General features: G+C 39.8%; 3 protein-coding genes across 3 annotated transcripts; all 3 read right to left on the bottom strand.

Annotated features, from left to right (window-relative positions):
- Window positions 1-5: 5 nt before the first annotated feature.
- Window positions 6-3310, bottom strand: LOC140922126 (kelch-like protein 7). The gene has a single exon (XM_073372146.1). The coding sequence runs from the start codon at window positions 3300-3302 to the stop codon at window positions 1530-1532; it is 1773 nt and encodes a 590-aa protein (XP_073228247.1). The 5' UTR covers window positions 3303-3310; the 3' UTR covers window positions 6-1529.
- A 2848-nt stretch (window positions 3311-6158) lies between these two features.
- On the bottom strand, window positions 6159-9479 carry LOC140922127 (kelch-like protein 12). Its single transcript, XM_073372147.1, has one exon. The coding sequence runs from the start codon at window positions 9472-9474 to the stop codon at window positions 7717-7719; it is 1758 nt and encodes a 585-aa protein (XP_073228248.1). The 5' UTR covers window positions 9475-9479; the 3' UTR covers window positions 6159-7716.
- A 4397-nt stretch (window positions 9480-13876) lies between these two features.
- Window positions 13877-18355, bottom strand: LOC140922130 (nucleolar complex protein 4 homolog). The gene is made up of 2 exons (XM_073372150.1): window positions 17146-18355; window positions 13877-14602 (listed from the first exon to the last, which is right to left on the bottom strand). The coding sequence occupies exons 1-2, from the start codon at window positions 18343-18345 to the stop codon at window positions 14246-14248; spliced, it is 1557 nt and encodes a 518-aa protein (XP_073228251.1). The 5' UTR covers window positions 18346-18355; the 3' UTR covers window positions 13877-14245.
- Window positions 18356-19639: the final 1284 nt, after the last annotated feature.

Here is a 19639-nt window from a genome sequence, read left to right on the forward strand (position 1 = left end):
ATTATGCCAGCCAATAAAGTATATTTACTTATTTTTTTATTATGTGCTTTTGATACAAAAGAGACACTATCTATCAGATTACATGGTTGCCACAAGGCCAGAAAATGGTCAGGGAAAATGGAATTTCTACAAGGTCAAGGAATTTCACTTCGAGTCAGGGAAAATTTGAAAGAGGTTTGAACAACAAGCTGATGTTGGGTTTTTAAAAAATCAATCCTTTTTGCACATTGTATTAAGGAACTATGAATTCATTTACATTACATGTGACTTGCTAAAAGCTCAGTATGAATAGATGGGTAGCGGTTGTCAAGCGGAGGGGGGAGTAGTGGCTGTGAGGGGAGAGTTGAGTCCATTATCAGGACTAATTCGTGAATATTGGTAATTCACTTCGTCAGGGAAATTTTACATGTACATTTGTCAGGAAAAAGTCAGGGAATTTAAAAAACCTCTCCTCTGTGATACCTCATGCAGTAGCCGCTAGCACACAGTAAAATTCCAGTTACAAACAACAGATATAACAACAGAACTACATCTGCTTCTTGTTGCAGTCAAGCCAGCTTTAGTGACCCTCATGATTCCATAAATGAATTTATTATACAAAAGTTGAATTCATTGGTAGTTGTAGATTTCAGATTCATCTATAAACTTTTACCAGGTCAGTTTTCTTGTGTTTAATGTTAATGTCTTCAAAGAAATTTTATGCATTCAAAGATTTTTCAATCAGGGCCAATACAGAGGAGTTATCAAAAAAATGCACTGCTCATTATGCAGGTATACAGATTTGAGTTTGATACCGGTTGCAGAAACAACTAACGAATTCAACTTTTGAACAATAAATTCATTAATGGAATCTTGGAGGGGTGTTCTTGACCTCGCTTGACCATGACCTTTCCCTCCAGAGTCAATATGTTTTAATACAGATAACTGAGTAAAATGTAGTTCTCATGTATAGTCTAGTGATGGACCAATCAAATGAAAGCTACTAAGCAGTCCCTTGGGTGGTGCTATTTACTCATAAAGCAAGTGTGGCGCCATGGTGAGAACACTTGCCTCCCACCAATGTGACCAGGGTTCGAATCCTGACATTGATGCCATGTGAGTTGAGTTTGCTCCAAGAGGTTTTTCTCTGTGTGCTCCAGTTTTCCCCTCTCCTCGAAAACCAACACGTCCAAATTCCAATTGGATCTGGAACACACGGACATGTTTAAACAAGTTTATATGAACCAGGGCTGTGCTCTAGCAGAGCCCAGTGGCCCCTGGTACCTAACTTTTGCCCTTGGGCAACTAGAAAATCTCAGATTTTTCATACAAATCATATGCTGGGCACCCTAGATTTTACAGTTTCAGAGCACTGGGCTCCCTTCAATTTTCCTTAGAGCACAGCCTTGATGAACTTCTAAGGGCTCAGTGGGTAAACAAATTACAATTTACTTCATGCTGTGCATGGTGGTTCTAACTTTTGAGTCTTATGTAGTTGGCAAAATAATATGCCTAGAGATCAACTCAGGAAGAGAATAAATAATTGTCTGTCAAAGGTAAATGCGATCCAACAAGACATGATGGTGGATAGTTGCAAAACAAGCTTTGTAATGTATTTGTTTATTTGTCTCTTCATCACTTTCAAGGCAAACAGGTATGGTGCTCTTCTCCTTCCACTGATTTGTTTCAGAATTAAATACTTCAACTGACAACTCTCGGGTTGGGAGATAACTGCAAGTATTTTTCAAGCCACCAAAGACATACAAAGCTCCTTTAAAGCACACCATGCTTGCAGAATGACGAGGTACACAGAGGTCTGCCATCAGATGCCATTCATTTGTTGACAGGTCGTATACCTCACATGTGCTAAGTAGTGTCAGAGTCTGGTCATTTTTTTGAATTCCACCTGCCACATAGATCTTGTCATTCATGGCTGCTCCAAATGCGTCATGTCTTCCCTCATTCAAGGACGCAACCTCTTCCAGCTTCTCCTCTCTTGGATCAAATCGTTCAACTTTAGTTATTCCACTTGGTACAGTATCACTACAATTACTACCACCTATAATATAAAGGTGATTTCCCACTGCCACCGCACATGCTCCCCATCGATTTCTAGAAGATGCACTTCCTTTTATCTCCCAGCTATTCTCAGCAGGATTGTAGGTGAATATTGTGTTTTCAGGAATTTCAGTACTGTTGGTTAAAGCAAACAAGGATGAACAACCACTCAATGGCGATACACTTGAAAATTTGTCTTCGTCCTCAAAGTCTGTTTGAATTGAACCCCAGCAGTTTGATAAAGGCACATAATATTCTACAACATGTGACTCAATCGAATGTACATTTTGTTTGCTAAAAATGTAAACTTTATCCTTGTACTGAATGACAGCATGGTTTTGATGTTCATATGCCATGCTGCTTATCCAATACCACTTATTGTCATCAGGACAGTAACACAAAGCCATTTTACCACCACACACAAAAATCCCTTCGACGTAATGCTTAAGGCATTTCCTTGGTGGTTTGAAATGACTTTCATGTGCGGCAACGATGGAGTTCAATACAAAGTTTAAGCAGGCATTATTTGTAGTTACAAGTTCTTCCTTCACCAATTTACTCTGAAGAAAGTCTTGGGATACACAATTCAGACGGACTTGGCGCAACAAGTTAAGGAAACAGCTCTCTCTTTCACTCTTGTTGTAAGACACCCACTTGACAATTCCATCGAATACTTCTTCCTCATAACTGACTTTTACGTCATCACTAGAGACCCATTCCATGACTTGCTTCATGTCAAGGTTCAGAAAATCTCCCGTTTTCATCACAGCAGTAAAGTTTAAATTAATTTTCCAACAACTCATTTCTTTTAGCTCTGCACAGTGATACCTGTCGGCAAAATAATACGTAAAGACACAGTTATCAATGGCCAGTTTCTTTTTCAAGAATTCGCAGGCTAATGATTTTAATCCTGGTAGGAGAAGGTAATCCGCCGTTGCAACCAACTCATTGCAGCTTTCTTCGGTGACTGTAACATTTCTAGTGTAGATATACTGCAGCACTTCTTCCATGACAGACGCAGTCGCCTCTTCAAGCTTGATTTCGATCAGTTGTTCGTTACTTTCTAGCATGTTGCTTTCCCAAAGTGAGAGGAAAAAGGGGCTTGCTGCAGCTAACACCACTTTGTGAGCTTTGAATTCTTTGCCTTTCACTGCAACTGTTACATCACAGAAGCTTTCTTTTGTTCTCAGGGTATCTAGACGTTGAAAAAGTTCGTCACGATGTTTAGCAGGATCTGCCGCCATAGGTTGTGATAAGTCGGCCATGTTGTTTGAACTCTGGTTAGCTTCGAAGTCCATATGGTCGAGAGAAAGTTGGAACGGGAAATTTGGCACGTTTGGTATCACGTGATACAATGTTATCGCACCGGGTGGGGGTGGAGCTTGGAGCGCGAAGTCCAACCCCTCACTCTCTTAATATTTATGCCATTTTTGACAGGAAAGGTACTCCTTTTGTATACCTTCTATTAGCCTGTTCCAGGCTCTGAGATGGTGGTGGAAAGTCGTTCAGTAATAAGAAATGCTAAACACGCGCGGGGGCGTTGCTCGTTTTGACGTTCCCACTATCTGAGAGCCTGGCACAGGCTAACCTCATATGGTACCCTTTTCACATACCTAGTTTAAAACTTTCACCTTTAATTTAATTAGCACTGATGAAATCTCTATTGTAAAGAGGTCCCGCTGGGGTAAAGTTAAAAGAAGCGACGACATGGCCTTGGACCGGGGTTGTGAAACAGAATCATAAAGAGAGATGAAATGTCTGAAACTGTGACAGCGACAAAAGCAATCGGCACAAGTTCAGACATAAGTAAACCCCTGTCCAAGAAGTTTACGTCACGCAACGGGAGGAGCATTGCGTGACGACACTAAAAACGGCTGTGTAGCAGACTACGTTTTGACCCGTAACGACAATAAATTTAAAATTTCCGGTTGGGTCAAATTGGTCACGCTATAGTTGGGGGAGCAGAGGGGTTGGGGGAGGGGTGCGTGAAAATAACGATTATTGTTTTCTGTTAAGAATGGCTCACTCATATTTTTATTCACAATGGTGGAATTTGAAAAGATACTATACAGCCCCGACTTAAAAATGGTACTCATTTTTCTTGTTACGAAAGTCTTCAGAAAGGGTACAATATTTAAATGAGTAACTATTTTTAAAACCCTCACATGAGATGATACGTCACGCAATGGTCAGCGACAAGCCTAGTGGCCTAAGTGTGCAGCCATCCCATCCCCCAGGAAAATTGGCAGCCCAGTTAAAATCCCCTTTTGGCGATTCTTGTTTTTTTAAGTCAATGGCTTCGCAGTTATTCTCGCCTTGTAGCCTGTTTCAGGCGTTCAGAATGTGGGAACGTTGTGAAGAGAAGTGAGTAGCAAAAACAGCGAGGGAGTAGGGTAGGGGGAGCAAGTTGCCTTCAAGCAGAGGCTTGGGACAACCTGGAAATGGCCTAAGAATGTGAGTACTTGTGCGTCTAAGTAGGGGTGCATATTAAGAAGGATCGAAGTAGTCAGAAGGAATTAGGCTCCAAACATTTCCTCCAGTTTTACTTCTGGTAGCATGCCTAGTATCTTGTATGGTAATATGTCAAATTTCTGCTTATTGATTTTGCTTTGCTCAGCCTTAAATGCATTGATCTTGCCCAGGATTTGGCAGGGCCCGCGAAGCGCATTCTCAAGTTGGGGGGCTAATGCGAACGTTAAACAAACTAGGGGGGTCCGGCTCCCCCTGGAAAATTTCAAAGTTAAGTCTTCTGAAATGGCGATAAATGCATCTAAAACTGCCGATAGTAATAAAAAATTGTAATTATCACTTAAAACAATAAGTTACAACCAGGACCCCACGTTCGACCAAAATTTAAATGAATAGACTTTGAAGCTAAACCCAACACACCCAACGGTTGAGTGTCCCCAGGACATTTTTAAGTCGGATTCTCTGAAGGTGCCAAAGTTGCCTTTCTGATTCTCATTAGGAGCTACAAACTCATTAGCAACAGCTTTAAGACAAAGTTTGTTTGTTCTCTGTTTGTGAGTGTTCAGTATCGATTACTAAACCTTGTTTGTGTGGTAAGTGATGGATCTGGTAGACCAAAGTAAAAAAAAAAATTATTTTACCATCCAAAAAAGTGGGGGGGCTTTAGCCCCACCCCCCCAGCATACATCCCTAAGTAAGTGAGGGGGGAGGGAGGCGAATTTTTGAACTTATGAACTGTATACCGGAAAACAAATATCCCTGACTTTTCTCTGACTTTTTGGAAAATCCCCTGACTTTTCCCTGACCTTGAGAAATTTTTGTTTTTCCCTGACTTTTCCCTGATCGTGGCAACCCTGATACATCTGAATTTTAAAACTCTTGTTTCTGGAGAAGCCACATCCCCATCGGTATTTGCGACTGTTGTTGTTGCTGATGCAGTTTCCAGACATTTCATTTCCCTTACATCGCGCTTGGAATGATTGAAAACTTTATTAATGTCTTGGAGCCGTATAGCTTGGGAAAAACCCCATACTAATTTGGGGACACAATTTATCATTGGAATTAAATTATATAAAATATAAAAACAAAAACATAATAAAACTATGCATAATGTATGACAATCTAATGAGCACCTAAAATGAGTAATATTGTAATGAGAATTGAAAAATTAATTGATTATGATGAGCAGAGAGAACCGCCCTTACATCCATCAAAACCCCAGTTGAAGGTACAAAGATGCTTGTTGGAATTTGACACTAACAGGACTTCTTTAGGGACCCGTCATTATTTATTGCCGGGGGGGGGGATTTTGGGGGGGATCACTTGATTTTTGGGAGAACAAAAGGGGGATCAGTCGTAACTAAGAACCTAAAGGGGGGGATCACTGAAAACTTTGGAAGGATTCAGAGGGAGGACCACTCAAGTTTGCTTGGAAAATGGAGACATGCGGGGGGAGGGGGGGGGGGTCGCGAAAGTCATCAAACATTATTAGAGGGGATCACTTCAGTGAAGTACCATTCAAAGGGGGGATCCGCTAAATTTCACCTTGTTTAGCCTTAAATCCTCTCCCAAACCCCCAGGCAATAAATAATGACCGGTCCCTTAGTTGCAGGTTTAGCCAGTTCAGGAGCACATAACGCAATTAAGAAAGACTCTTTTTATTAAAATCAATGACCGAAATACATTATATACAAATTACAATATCCATGATCAAGTCTGTTTTCTTTTTAACAATACTGATTCACATATCAGCAGGCTAACTGCTAATTTCCTCTTTCAAGCATTTGAAAGATGAAAGAAACATAATTAATTCTACCATTCCATTATATCTTCATTTCCTTAAATACAGCTGTTTATTGTTATTTCAATTGGTAACACCTGTAAAAAATGGTAATACTGAATAAAATTGTTGTTGTTGTTGTTATTGCTCTAAGTAAACGTGGCACCTCACTTACATGATGCCTGATGGCCTAAAAAGTCAGAGTGATTCTAGCCTGTTCCACGCTTCAGGATAGTCGGGCCCATTGAATTCAGTACTTTCGAGTCTTTCCCACATCTGAGAGCCTGGAACAGGCTACAGTGACTCATGGTGGGTACATTATGTACCCACTGTGTAAATCCTGCTAAAAGTGACCCTCCATTGAACACCTTTGATATATATCAAATACGTCAACTTGAGAGTAATAGTGTGCAAGAGTATTGCTACTCCCATTTGGTGTTTAATACATTCCCAGATTGATCCGTAGATAAGGAACCATTCAGTTATATCAGCTAAAATTCAAGTGCATTCATGTTTATAAAGTCTCAATGACAATGAACCCACTTGACCTCTTGCAGGGTTTTGTTTAAAAAATACAACAGCAAAATTTGTTGTACCGTGTTGCGCATATTGCAAACTTCGAAGAGATTTTGGGTTTTTCTGTTCTGTCAATCATTCGAGTGAAGGTAGGGTTAATGCAAATCACAATGTAATGTGCTTACCCGGCTTGGCTGAGAATGACTCTAGACTGCTCAAGAATAGCAAAGGAAATCGTGATAGTAAGTGGATTTTTGCAAGTGACAAGAATAAGAAAGATCAGAGAAATCTGTGAAGCAAACTTAACGAGTCCATCATTGCCTGAAACAGGACGATCACAAAGCAATGGACCTTGAAACACAAAGTAAACAAAACGGATTGCAATCCACCAATCACAAACTAGGATCTTTTGAACTTGTGCAAGTAAACATGTGTTTCCTAGGAGGTCCGCTAAGATGATTGACAGAACAGAAAAACCCAAAATATATAATATATATATATACAACAAATTTCGCTATAAACCAACCAGGGTTATGCTCTTGCAGTGCTTGGTGGTCCCTGGTGCTTAACTTTTGCACTTGGAAGGTTAGGAAATCGAAATTTCACCAAGAAAAGAAAAACACAACAAAACAAAACACATACTGGGCTCTTTAGATTTCACATGTACAGAGCATTGGGCTCCAGCAAAATGTTCTCAGAGGAAAACACTGAGCCCTGCACTGTTATATCGTATTGAAGTGTTTCCAAGATTAATAGTTTTTCAAGAAAATTTTCAGGGTCAAAAAAGTGCCTCTGCTTCAATACTATATTGCTCACAGCTCCTTTTTTGAAGCATTTTATAGTCTTGTGATCATGAAAGTTTATGCTTTTGCACTTAAACACACTATCTTTACAGAGCATGCAACTGTCTCACCTCAGGGAAAAATAGGCCTCAAAAACACATCTTGATGAACTGATGCAGCACAAGCCCTATAATCCATCTGTTTGTTTCTCTCTTCTTCACTTTCAACTTGGCTGACAGGTATGGTGCTCTTCTTCCTCCATTCATTTGTTTCAGAATCAAATACTTCAACTGACAATTCCCGATCTGTAAACTTCACACCACCAATGACATACAGAGCTCCGTTGAAGCAGACCATGCTTGCTGAATAGCGTGGTTCACAGAGACTTGCAATCAGATGCCATTCATTGGTTGATGGGTCATAAACCTCACAGGAGTCAAGCACTCCACTTCTTTGTCTTGTTCGAATTCCGCCTGCAACATAGATCTTGTCATTCATGGCTGCTCCAAATGCAGCATGTCTTGCTTTATTCATAGGTGCAACTTCTTGGAAACTGTCATCATTTGGATCAAATCTTTCCACTTTAGTTATTCCAGTTCTAGTGGTAGTGTCATCATAACTACCGCCTATTATGTAAAGGTAATGTCCCAGTGACACAGCACAGGCCCCCCATCGATTCCTATATTCATCTTCTCCTCGTAATTCCCACTCATTGTTATCAACGTCAAATGTATAAATTGTATTTTCAGGAATAGAGTCATTATTGGTTAAAGCATACAATGGTGAATAACCACTCACTGCTAACACACTACAGAATTGCTCATTATACTCAAAGCCTGACTGAAAAGAACACCACAGGTTTGTGGAAGGCACATAGTACTCTACTACATAAGACAGACTATCTGTAAAATTTTGTTTACTGAAAATGAAAACCTTATCCCGCTCTTGAATGACAGCATGGTCTTGATGCTCAAACGACATGTTTGCCAACTGATACCACACATTTATGTCGGGAAGATAACACAATGCCTTCCTGCCACCGCACACAAAAATTGCTTCCACTTGTGATATAAGGCATTTTCTTGGTGCTTTGGAAAGAGTTGTGTTTTCATCAGTAATAGATTCCAACACAAAGTTTAAGCAGACATTACTTGTAGTTACAAGCTCCTGCTTCACTAATGTGTTGTGGAGAAAGACTTTTGATATGGAAATTAGGCGCACTTGGCGCAACAACTCAAAAAAACTGGCTTCCCTTTCAGGTTTGTTATGAGAGACCCACTTGACAATTCCCATAAATACTTCTTCCTCAGCACCAACCTTGATGTCATCTCGAGATACCCATTCCATGACTTGTTTCATGTCAAGGTTCAGAAAATCTTCTGTTTCCATAACAGCAGTGAAATTTGAACAAATCTCCTCGCAACATGCCAATTTAAGTTGTTCACACTGATACTTTTCAGCAACATAATAGGTGAAAACACAGTTTTGAACCGTCAACTCGTCTTGCAAGAAACGACAAGCCAATGTTTTTAACCCCGGTAAAAGAAGATAATCAGCCGTGGCAATCAACTTGTGGCAACTTTCTTCGGTCACAGAAACATTTCCAGTGTAGATAAACTGCAGCACGTCTTCGAAGACAGAAGCAGTAGCCTCTTCAAGCTTGATTTCGATTCGTTGTTCATTGCTTTCTACCATGTTGCTTTCCCAAAGTGAAAGGAAATACGGGCTTGCTGCAGCTAGCACAACTTTGTGAGCTTTGAATTCTTTGCCCTTTACTGCAACAGTCACATCGCAGAAGGTTTGTTTTCTCTTCAGGGCATCGAGACGTTTGATAAGTTCCTCTTGATATTTTGCAGGATTCGCCGTCATTATCTCTGACAAGTCAGCCATGTTGGAACACGTGAAACTCGATTTCGAAAAACGTTCGAGGAGAGAAGATTGGGAACAGGACAATGGCATCAGGGGAAAGGGTGGGGGGGGGGGGGGCTGGTGGGGGTGGTGTGGGGTTAGAAAACACTCTGCAAGAAATTTTTAAAAACAACAAAATAATTATAATGAACGTCGATTATTAAGATTTTTCAAGCACAGGGTGATGGACTCCTGCCCAAGCTCACTACGAGAAAACAGCAGGATTTGGCTGTCGTCATTTTTGATCTGGGCAGGAGCATAATTGCCTGGTCATTGTTGAATAGCACATTATGTTACGTGTACATACTGATACGCTTGCTGTCCTTCTTTGCTGTTGTCAGCTGAAAAATTATTAAGAGGAAAACGCATACTTTCTCTACTTTCTGAAAATTAAAGGCGGATTGCCAGAGGGGGGAGGGGGAGGGGGGGTTGGCTCGTAATTCCATACAACTTATGCTATACTTAGGCGAAGTTATGGACATTTTGAAAACTTGAGTAAGGGTCCTTATCGGACGGACAGCCGAGATATACCCTTGAGGTATTAATATATACCCTATGCCGGAATCCAAAAACTCAGGTTTAAATATCTCTCCCATAGATCGCTTCACGAGGGTCCCCTCAAAGTTTTTCGGGACCCGGGATTACCCTTAATTGAAGCTAGGGATTCGTGTTTTTCAAGCAAAATTTGGGCGAAATTTAGGATTGAAAGTATCCGTGGGAGATGGCACGAAATTTTGGGTTCGGATTACCGGGTTCCTGCCGGGTTGAAGAACCCCATTAGGGACCCTCCTTCCCCACACATGCCGAGAGAAATGATAGCCTGCAATAAGGCGTTTCCTTTTTTCGACGAATAGCAACGGGCAACGGGAAAAATAGCCTACGTGGAAGGCGCTAAAAAAGGGAGCTTTAGGGGCCGGTCAATATTTATCGCCGAGGGGGAAGGATTTTAAGGGGGAATCACTTGATTTTTAGGAGAACAATAGGCAGGACCACTCGGAAGTGAGAACCTAAAAGGGGGGGGGGGGATCACTGAAAGGAAGGATTTGAAAGGATTCAGAGGGGGAACCACTCAAATTTTCTAGGTAAATGAAGACGTGGGGGGGGGGGGATCGCGAAAATTATCAATAGATATTAGCGGGGGATCACTTCAGTGAAGTAACATTCAAAGGAGGGATCGGCTAAATTTCACCTTGTTTAGCCCCAGACACTCCGCCCCCGACACCCTCAAGCGAAAAATAATTACCGGTCCCTTAGCATCGAAGACGGCGAGGCAGCGAAAACGCCTCACTTTTAAAATGAATTACCGTTTTTTCAAACTTTGTCGCGCTTATATGTACCAATTTGCTGAAAATGGCAATTGTAGGCGAATTTTCCTGGAGTTGGTTTCTTGAGGAGCGCTCTCCAGTTTTGAGAGAGATAAAGAAGAAAAAGGGATGAAGGACCGCGTGATCGCAAGGTTAGAGAAATGTTGAACCTCTCAGAGATCGGGTAATAAAACATAGCCAACGGTAAAAATTCAAAACAATAGACTGAAGTAATTGTTTATTATGCTAAACGACTGGGTTTGCGAATGAACTTCCATATGACATCTATTATGGTTAATCGTTAGAACTTTTTCGGAAATTCATGATTAGAAAAATTTAATAATAAAAAACTTTGTGCACTATATAATATCCTGCTGCCGGGAGAGAGAGTCGCTTCAGTCAAAGCAAATCTGTCTTATGTGTTATATAGTGGGGAGCACCCTTAAGGGACATAATTTGAGAATCTTTACGAGTTAATTTCGACAATCAAACGAGACTGATAAACACAGGGAAAGAGGGAAAAGTTCAGCTGTCGTTATTGGTTTTTTTTTTTTTTAAATGTGATAGACATCGTGAAGTTTATAAACAAATTAGCCAATCCTAATGTCAAAAGAATAAAAATGCATAATATGTGGAAGCAGGTGGCACTTTCAAACTCTTCCCCCCACGTCGTCTGTCACTACGATAATTTTTGAATGCGAGTCTTGAACTTCATAGAATTTAAACGTTACAACTTTTTCATCACTCATTCAAAGGAAGCAATTAAATTTATAAGATCCAGTTGTGATACCATTTCTAAACATGCAGTCTTTCCGCCGAGTTCCTCCTTCCAGCAACGATATTCGAGTCACTGAGACAAGCAGCGTTCACTTTGTGACATAAACTCGTCTCCATAACAAAGCAAATACTTGCAATTTTTAAAGTTATTTCTCTTGCGCCAGGAAATCAAGACATTTTATCGATCTAGCAGCGTTGCCAAATTTTCAGTTACAAAGCCTTGTCGTCAACAAAATTTAAGGCCTTCACATAAGTTCAGGTCAGTGTCGTATAAAGTTACTTGCAACAATATAATATACTAGTAGAGCATAAAAGTGTCAAAACCTCTCAAACTTTCGCTGTTTCTCTTTAAGCTTGTCAGCTTGGCTGCTTCGTGCTCAATCTTAGACAAAATTTCCTCAAAAAATACATCCGAGTTATTGAACATCTCTTGGTGCTGAAATAGAGGATTTACGTAAACTGGCCTGATTTGTGAGGCCTCCTGATCCATGAAGTCGCTCTCACTTTTGTACCCACTCGTCCGTGTTTTTAGTGATTTTTTGATGCGATATAAACCACTCTGAGTTTGCCCTCGTTTTCTCGCTTTTCTATTTACTTGCCAAGATTCAGAGCTGTGAGAGGCGCCCATTCTGTCAGTTCACTGTTGAAGACGTGACGATCTGAAAATCAACTTGTAATAATTCCAACCAAGACAAAAGTGATAGAGCCAAACACAGAGGTAAATTAATGAATTGCCACTAATCCATCCGCCATTTTCAGTCCGGCGATTTATCGTTTCGACATCATTTCGCACAGATTTAGAGAAAAATGAAAGCTTCCTTTGCTAATGTTGTCATAAAAGTTTCAGCTGAAGTTTCCGCGTTGCCAAAGCCAAATGAGGACACTAGGAAGTGTCGACGTTATGAAAGCGTGGCAAGTATTTCCTCGGGGAAATCAACCTTTAGAAATCGAAACATTTCAGGATTTCCCAGGAAATGGTACAGAGTTTCGTCCAATTGCAATTTCGACTCGACTCGACTCTGTTATTATTAAAGACAGCTCAAATTCGCCGAGCCTCCGTACTAGGCTAACAGTCATAACGAACCAATAGGAATTCGGAATTTTTACCAAAGCATCAATTAACCAGCACTTGTGATGGATGCTAGATTAAAACAATAAAAGGCTAACGTAACAAAGAGAAACATGAAAAATATTTCGAATTTGCCACACAGAACAACTTGTGTACTAAACGTTTCGCCTTGTAGACAAGAAATAAGTTCCCTGAACGACTATTAAATTAACCGGAAGTTTTTGCGAACCGTTTTTTTTGAAAAGGGGGAAGACAGAAAAAACTGTGTCTCTAAATCTGTTTCGCTTGTTTGAAGGGAAGTCTCTAGGAAATTTCGTCAAAACAACTATTTGCTAGTATATTACAGCGTCAAATATCCCGGGTCCAACGCTGCCAAGAATTGAGGTTATAATGACATAAAAAGTTTCCCTCGGTCCGCTTCGAAAAGTTATATAATTTAGCATCATAAGGCGAAAACTGCGAAAATACTGAATGCTTATGACACAAACTTAATCATGGTTGGCATAGCCAGAGGTTTCTGAAATTCCCTGACAAATTTAAAATTTCCCCTACCAACTCTCTCACGGAATCCCCTCCACTTTCAGCAAGTAACGTGAAGTGCATATTAATTGATAGTTCTTTAACATAACGTGCCAAAAAATGGATGTTCTTGAAAAGCCAACATCGGCTTGTCGTTCATTTTCACGGACAATTTTCTACCAATACAAAACGATCCATGTCCATAGAATGTTCAAAGAATCAATATGTACTCTTAAAATTTCACTTTTCCCTGACTTCTTTCAAAGATTTAACTTTTCCCTGACTCGAAGTGAAATTCCCTGGCTTTTCTCTGACCATTTCCTGACCTGTGGTAACCGGGTTAATGTTTCTTTCTGCGTATATGACGTAACAAAATTCAGCAAAAAGAAAAAAATCGAAACAAAAAGACAATAGTGTAGCAGAAACAAATTGTTACATCAATTACAATTATCAATCAGAATACAGTACATATTGTAGTCAAGAGACAATGTACAAGGGTATCTTTGCTATGTGATTTTCGCACCAGTTGGTTATAATCATCTCAAAACCAAAGCGCAAGTGGAATACCCGTTAAATTGTTTTACAGTCGACTCCCGGTAATTCGAACCCTCTATAACTCGAACCTCCCGTTAACTCGAAGTAATTTTCATTTCCCTTCAGATCATTTTCCATATAATCTTACCCTCGATAACTCGCACTCCCGATAACTCGAACTTTTTTCTATTTCCCTTGAAGATTCGAATTATCGGGAGTCGACAGTATTAAAAAAGCGAAAATGATGTTGAATTTTCCTGTTTTAGCGCCCCGTCTCTGACGGTATTTTACTGTTGTATTTTCGCTGGTCTTTGCAATTTCAACCTGTCTGTGTGTCATTTGTCGTCAATTTATCTGTCTTATGTCAATGCTAAAAGACCATGCTGCTTGTTAGGATTTCACCCTAACCACCCTTCATTAAAATCATTTACACTCTCCTATACATTCACTGTTCTTTTTTTTGGTTTCAAGAAGTAGCGTAATAGCAAAACAAGAACAAAGCAGTTTACATATAACAAAAGGTATAGTAAATGTTCTGCTAACCATCACATTACTCCAAGACCCAGCTCTCTAACATGCCCTTACTAAATAATCCCTTGGGAACTTGAAACTCCAAAACTGCATTTTCCGCTGTAATCTTTCTGCATTGCTTCTGGAACAGTTGATCATAATCCTCATCAAAATACTGCGAGATGTCTGTTTCCATGGTACCGAGTGGCTTCTGAAGCATTTCCACAAGTGATGAAACTCCTGGATAATAATGGCTTTGGAGAGTTTTCAGTTCCCAAAGTGAACTCTTCAGCGCATTACATTTTGCAGGGTCTGGTTCATCGGGAATAAAAGGATCACCTTTTTGAGAATCTGAAATGTCTTCTTCTGCGTCACCTTCAAGCAATAACTTTCCTGACTAAAGACAAAATGATAGAGTGGAACCCGGTTACTATGGATACCAAGAGGGCAATTGCCATGTTGTCCGTAGTAAGTAAGCTTTCCGAAAAAAGTCACGGACACACACTGTATTGATATACAGACTAAAGCAGAAAAAGAGGAAGAAGGCTACAATAGTTACAATGACCTCAGCAAAGTGCAGAGGAAGTGAAACTTGCATGTGTAGTTGAAAAAAACAAACAAAAACAAAAACAAAAAAACCCACTTTATTAGAGTGTCAAGGTATTTAGCACAAAAGTACCAATTGGGAATACTATTTTGACATCTCTAACTGGAGACAGGACCACCATCTTACGTGGTCGTCTGAGCCATGCGAAGCTAGCCGCTTGGAGTGCAAAGAGAGTACCTTCATTTCTCAGTTATTTTAAGACCTTGAGTATTGATCCACTGGTCCCCGGAATCGAACCCTCGACCTTCTGCTATGCAGTCAAGCGCTCTACAACTAAAGTTATCCTGATAATCCTAATACTGAAGGCAGAAAACTTAATCAAATGGCTACAGTACAAGAGTCAAACATGAAAAAGGGACAGTTTTTTATCAAAATCAAACATGCCACAGTATTTTGCTACTGTATTAACCCACAGAAATCTGTCAATATTTGAACAATGTACAATGTCTAGAATTAGCACATGACTGTGAGAAGTAAAATAGATAGTGCATAGATAACCAGTGTTAGTAAAGCGGGGTTGACAATATTTGAGAATTTTGTGCCTCTGGATGCGAAAATAGTGTCCATTGTCCATACATGTACTAATGGGTGTTCAAAAGCATGATAATTTTAGAACAGATATGTAAGCATTTTGTCAGGACAAACAAAACTGTCTGTTATACATGTGCGCAGGTGTCTCTATTAAGTGCTGTAAGTAGAGTGGGGTTCCACAGTATTATTTGTCTACGTTAAAACTATGCATGGTGTATTGAATATCTGGTATTCCTGCTCAATCCTGACTGACCATTTACAGTCAAACTAATAAATTTGTGAGCCCCAACCTTGTCATTGTACTATTTTCAAGTCTCTTATGTCTATCTGAAGAAAAGGGAAGCCGTGGGAAAACCCTCGTAAATAGGTATGTCCACAGTACAGGAGAAAGTGCATCATTTTTAATATAATGTTCTGTTAATAGAGCCTTTTTACTCACATGGCCAGCAACTATGCAAATTTATGGGAAGAAAAGAAACTCTTTATGTAACAAAAAGGTTTAACTCCCACAGGATTTGTTTGGAACACCAACATGGCTGCATTATTTTGCACTACTTTGGAACACTAACATGGTGGGTGTGATGTAATATGAAAATGCTCTATAGGATACTGAAAATCACCAAAACTGCTCTGAAAATAATAATAAGAAAATAAAAAAAACTGAACTCGGTATCTTTCTTTGTGTATTTTTGTTTTGTAAAGAATGGGTTACATTCTGACAAGATGTCTACCAAAAAGGTGTTAGAAAAAAAAGCCCTGCATTACTTTGATAAACTGTTTGGTTCTCTTTCTGAATTACCCTGAATTTCCTTGTTAAACTGGACAACTGAAAATTTGACTAACAATAGATGACTGTTCAACTGTGACTATAGGCGGATCGAAATGTACGAATGACATTATAAGTCTTCATAGCCAATAACATCACGGCTTGCTCATGACCAATAACATCGCAACTTAATTGACTAATCAGCTCAATAACCAGAGTTAAATACCATTAACTGACGTGATACAACTCACTTTGACTCTGAAGATGACGACTGCACAGGTTAAACGTCAGTCACTGTTAACAACAACAGTCCTATTCAGGACTACATTCACCCAGATGATCATACTCAACCTACTTATTACGGAGTATTATCGACAATACCTGAAGAGTCACTTAGGGCCTTGTTCCATTCATCCTTGGTACTAGGGACATTTAATTAATTTGTCGGAGAGAAGTCTGCATCTTAACAAGAGAAATGCCATAGCTAAAAGAATACAATTCAGCGCATTCCTTAGGCATTGGAGATCAGAGAATTCTCTGTTTATTACACAGAATTCTCCGCCTAACATTCGGTAGCTTATGACTATTTTTTATTCAGAAGAGGAGCCTCATTCAAAATGTTCTCCGGTAACGTTACACCTTTCTCCTGCTACTAGGATTATTAATGAAAACCCTGACAATTACTATGTCAACAAATCAGAGCTCCTGACTAGATTCTGGACAGATTTTACGCATCAATTTGGCATCTCTGTCATTGAGGTGCAGAAGTCTCTCCTATAAAATGTCCCAAACGACAGGGAGCAAGGAGACAGGGAAAGTAGTAAAGCATGGGCGGATCCAGGATTTTTTTTAGGAGGGGGTGCACTCATTTCTTCCTCTACTTCAACACCAATAAACCACATAGTTTTTTTTGTTTTTGCAGAATACCAGTTGTATTAGAAAACCGCAGGTCATCTCAGGGGGGGGGGGGGGGGTGCGCACCCCCTGCACCCTCCCCCTAGATCTGCCCCTGTAAAATAAAATTTCTCTGTCTTACCTTTTTTTGGTGAATGAGGACTTGTACACTTGGATGCCGCCTAATTAAATTGCAGACAAAGGGAATTGCCAACATTGCACCTGATGGAGGAGCAGTGAGAGCGAGGCGCGACAGACGCTTTACAAAAGCGGCAACCAGGTAAGAGGGAAGATGGGTTGACATCAAAAACAGATCAGCCAGGTGAAAGAATCTCGCTTGATACTTCACATAGAAGATATTAGGCTCAAACAAGGCATAAAGCTTCTTGAAAAAATCTGGGTATTCCAAGTTGTGCTTGTGTATCAGCACAAATAGACTGTTGAGTGCAAGTAGGCTCGTAACACCTCCGGTGTTATAGGAATCGGTCAGGAAATCCATCAGCAGTTTTGGGTCAGTCATATGAGGCAAAACATCAGTGTGAAGATTCAGCAGGATCTTCTTGTGAACTTCTGATGTCAATGGAATTGAAAGAAAACCGAGCCAAGCTGAGCTGAACACCCTTCTGTGCTCCTGTAGAACAAGAAATCTTTCTTCTTGTTTTCCACTTTTGCCATGCTTTTTCTTCTTTTTTCTCACATCAATAAGAAAATTATTGAGTTCGTTTTCATTTTTCTTCATCTTTACAAGGCTCAGCATTGTCAAGGTATTTTCCACCAGAAATTTCTCAGTGCTGTTGGAGACATTCCCCAGGAATTTACCAAGATTTTTCAGCACATAAAACCTTACATCGTCAAACTCTAAGAACTCTGCAAATCGTTCAATGCAATTTTTCATGCTGCGTTGTCCATCAAAGAGTGCATCGCAAATCTGCCTGAATAGCTCATTCGGGAAACACTTCATTAATTTGCCTTCTTCGCCAATGAACTTCATTAATGTACATAAAGAAAACTCCTTAACGTTCTGTGATCCAATACTCAGCAGATACAGAAGCCGCTTCAAGGTAAGCAAATACTTTTCGTGCAGCCAGCAACAAAAGACATCTCCAGGATCTTCGCTTTCTTTCGCCATGCTAGAAGGCGGTTGTAGCTTTCCACGAGAAGAAAACGTTGTGAAGATTTTGTGTGCCGATCTGATAAATGCGAGAAGGAGCTTTTCATCCTCCCTCTCCGAAAGTTCCAGTAGATCAACGAGCAAGTTTGAATTTGCATCGCTTTCTAAAATAGCTTTCGTTTTGTCCTTTACTTCTTTGATTTTTTTGGATAGATCCGCTGTGTCCGCCATATTGGTTTTCCATGTGTTCTTGTGAAAATACCGCTGATCAGTCTGTTTTCTGCGTGACAGGCGCTAGAAAGGGATTCCGGAAGAAAACTTTGAAAAAATTTTGGGCAATGAGAATCTGTCACCAATCAGGCAAATTAAGAGTCATTAGTGCATATCGTGGCTTGCTGAATAAGTGGATTTTTAAAACAAAACTGTTGGAAAATCTTTCAGCGAACTGATTTAAAAGATGATTCTGAGAAAGCATTGGTATGTTGTAAATTCATTTCCAGTAATTTAATAGCGATATAGCTTATAATGAATCCAGTTTCATTAGTGCGTTTTACGCCCCGTTAGTTTATCAATGACAATTTAAAATATAGTTAATTCATGAGAGTATGATGTTCTTAAAAAACACACCGATAATCTTTGAAATCAGGAATGGGCTCCTATTGAAATAAAAGAAAAAGACGATAATTTTGTGATCTTTGTGCATTATTTCGGATCAAGTTTGTGACAAAGTTTTTTGTTGTTTATTTTTTGCTAGTTATTATTTATACTGAGATCATTCTCAGAATCAAAACTTAGAATATTTTTAAACTATTAATTCTATTAAGGAATTTTTTTGTGCGTGTGTGTGAAGGATAATCTCGCTCGTGCGCCAAGTATTTGTCATTGCAGCAACTGAAGTTGTACTTGGATAAAATAGTTAGGCTTTGTATTACGACCCGAATCGCAGGGTATGCTTTGAAATTCAAATTAAAACAACAATGAAAGCAGGTGTTCTTTAGATCGCTGTATAAAGACGCATGATGTACACATGGGTCAAATTTCCAAGAAAACTGATCCCCCAAAATGACGACGGAAAATTACGGAGAATCATGATTCTAACCATTATGAATTCAGTTAAACCTATAAGCAAGCCGAAAAAAAGGAGGTCATCACGAAAAATGTACATGATTGTACGTATGTAATCATGAATGTTCTGTAGAATCTAGAGTAGCGTGCTTCTGCTACATAAGCTTGTCCGGCCGTTGAAATTTTTATTGCATAATTCAAATAACTACCCTACTTACTACATATATATGGCTACGAGGTCTGTAACATCTTGCTCAGAGTCAAGGAAGCGCGAGCAAAATATGTCATAATGTGAAGGCGTGTAAAATCTCCACCTCGCGAGCAGCTCAGCTTCTGAAGCGCGGAGTTCTTCGCGGGACGCGTTTTGTGTCCTCGAGGGATGATTTTCCGCTCACGTGTTTGTTTGCATCACTGTCTTTGAGAGAAAATTCAGAACAAAGATTTCTGTACTCATGGGCGG

This window comes from Porites lutea, chromosome 12 (assembly GCF_958299795.1).
Source record: "Porites lutea chromosome 12, jaPorLute2.1, whole genome shotgun sequence".
Taxonomy (NCBI): Eukaryota; Metazoa; Cnidaria; class Anthozoa; order Scleractinia; family Poritidae; genus Porites; species Porites lutea.

Coding starts and splice junctions, on each gene's coding strand:
- LOC140922126 (XM_073372146.1), bottom strand. CDS start 3,302: ATGGCCGACTTATCACAACCTATGGCGGCAGATCCTGCTAAACATCGT.
- LOC140922127 (XM_073372147.1), bottom strand. CDS start 9,474: ATGGCTGACTTGTCAGAGATAATGACGGCGAATCCTGCAAAATATCAA.
- LOC140922130 (XM_073372150.1), bottom strand. CDS start 18,345: ATGGCGGACACAGCGGATCTATCCAAAAAAATCAAAGAAGTAAAGGAC. Junction 14,603..17,145: donor TCCTCATTCACCAAAAAAAG/GTAAGACAGAGA, acceptor TTTTGTCTTTAG/TCAGGAAAGTTATTGCTTGA.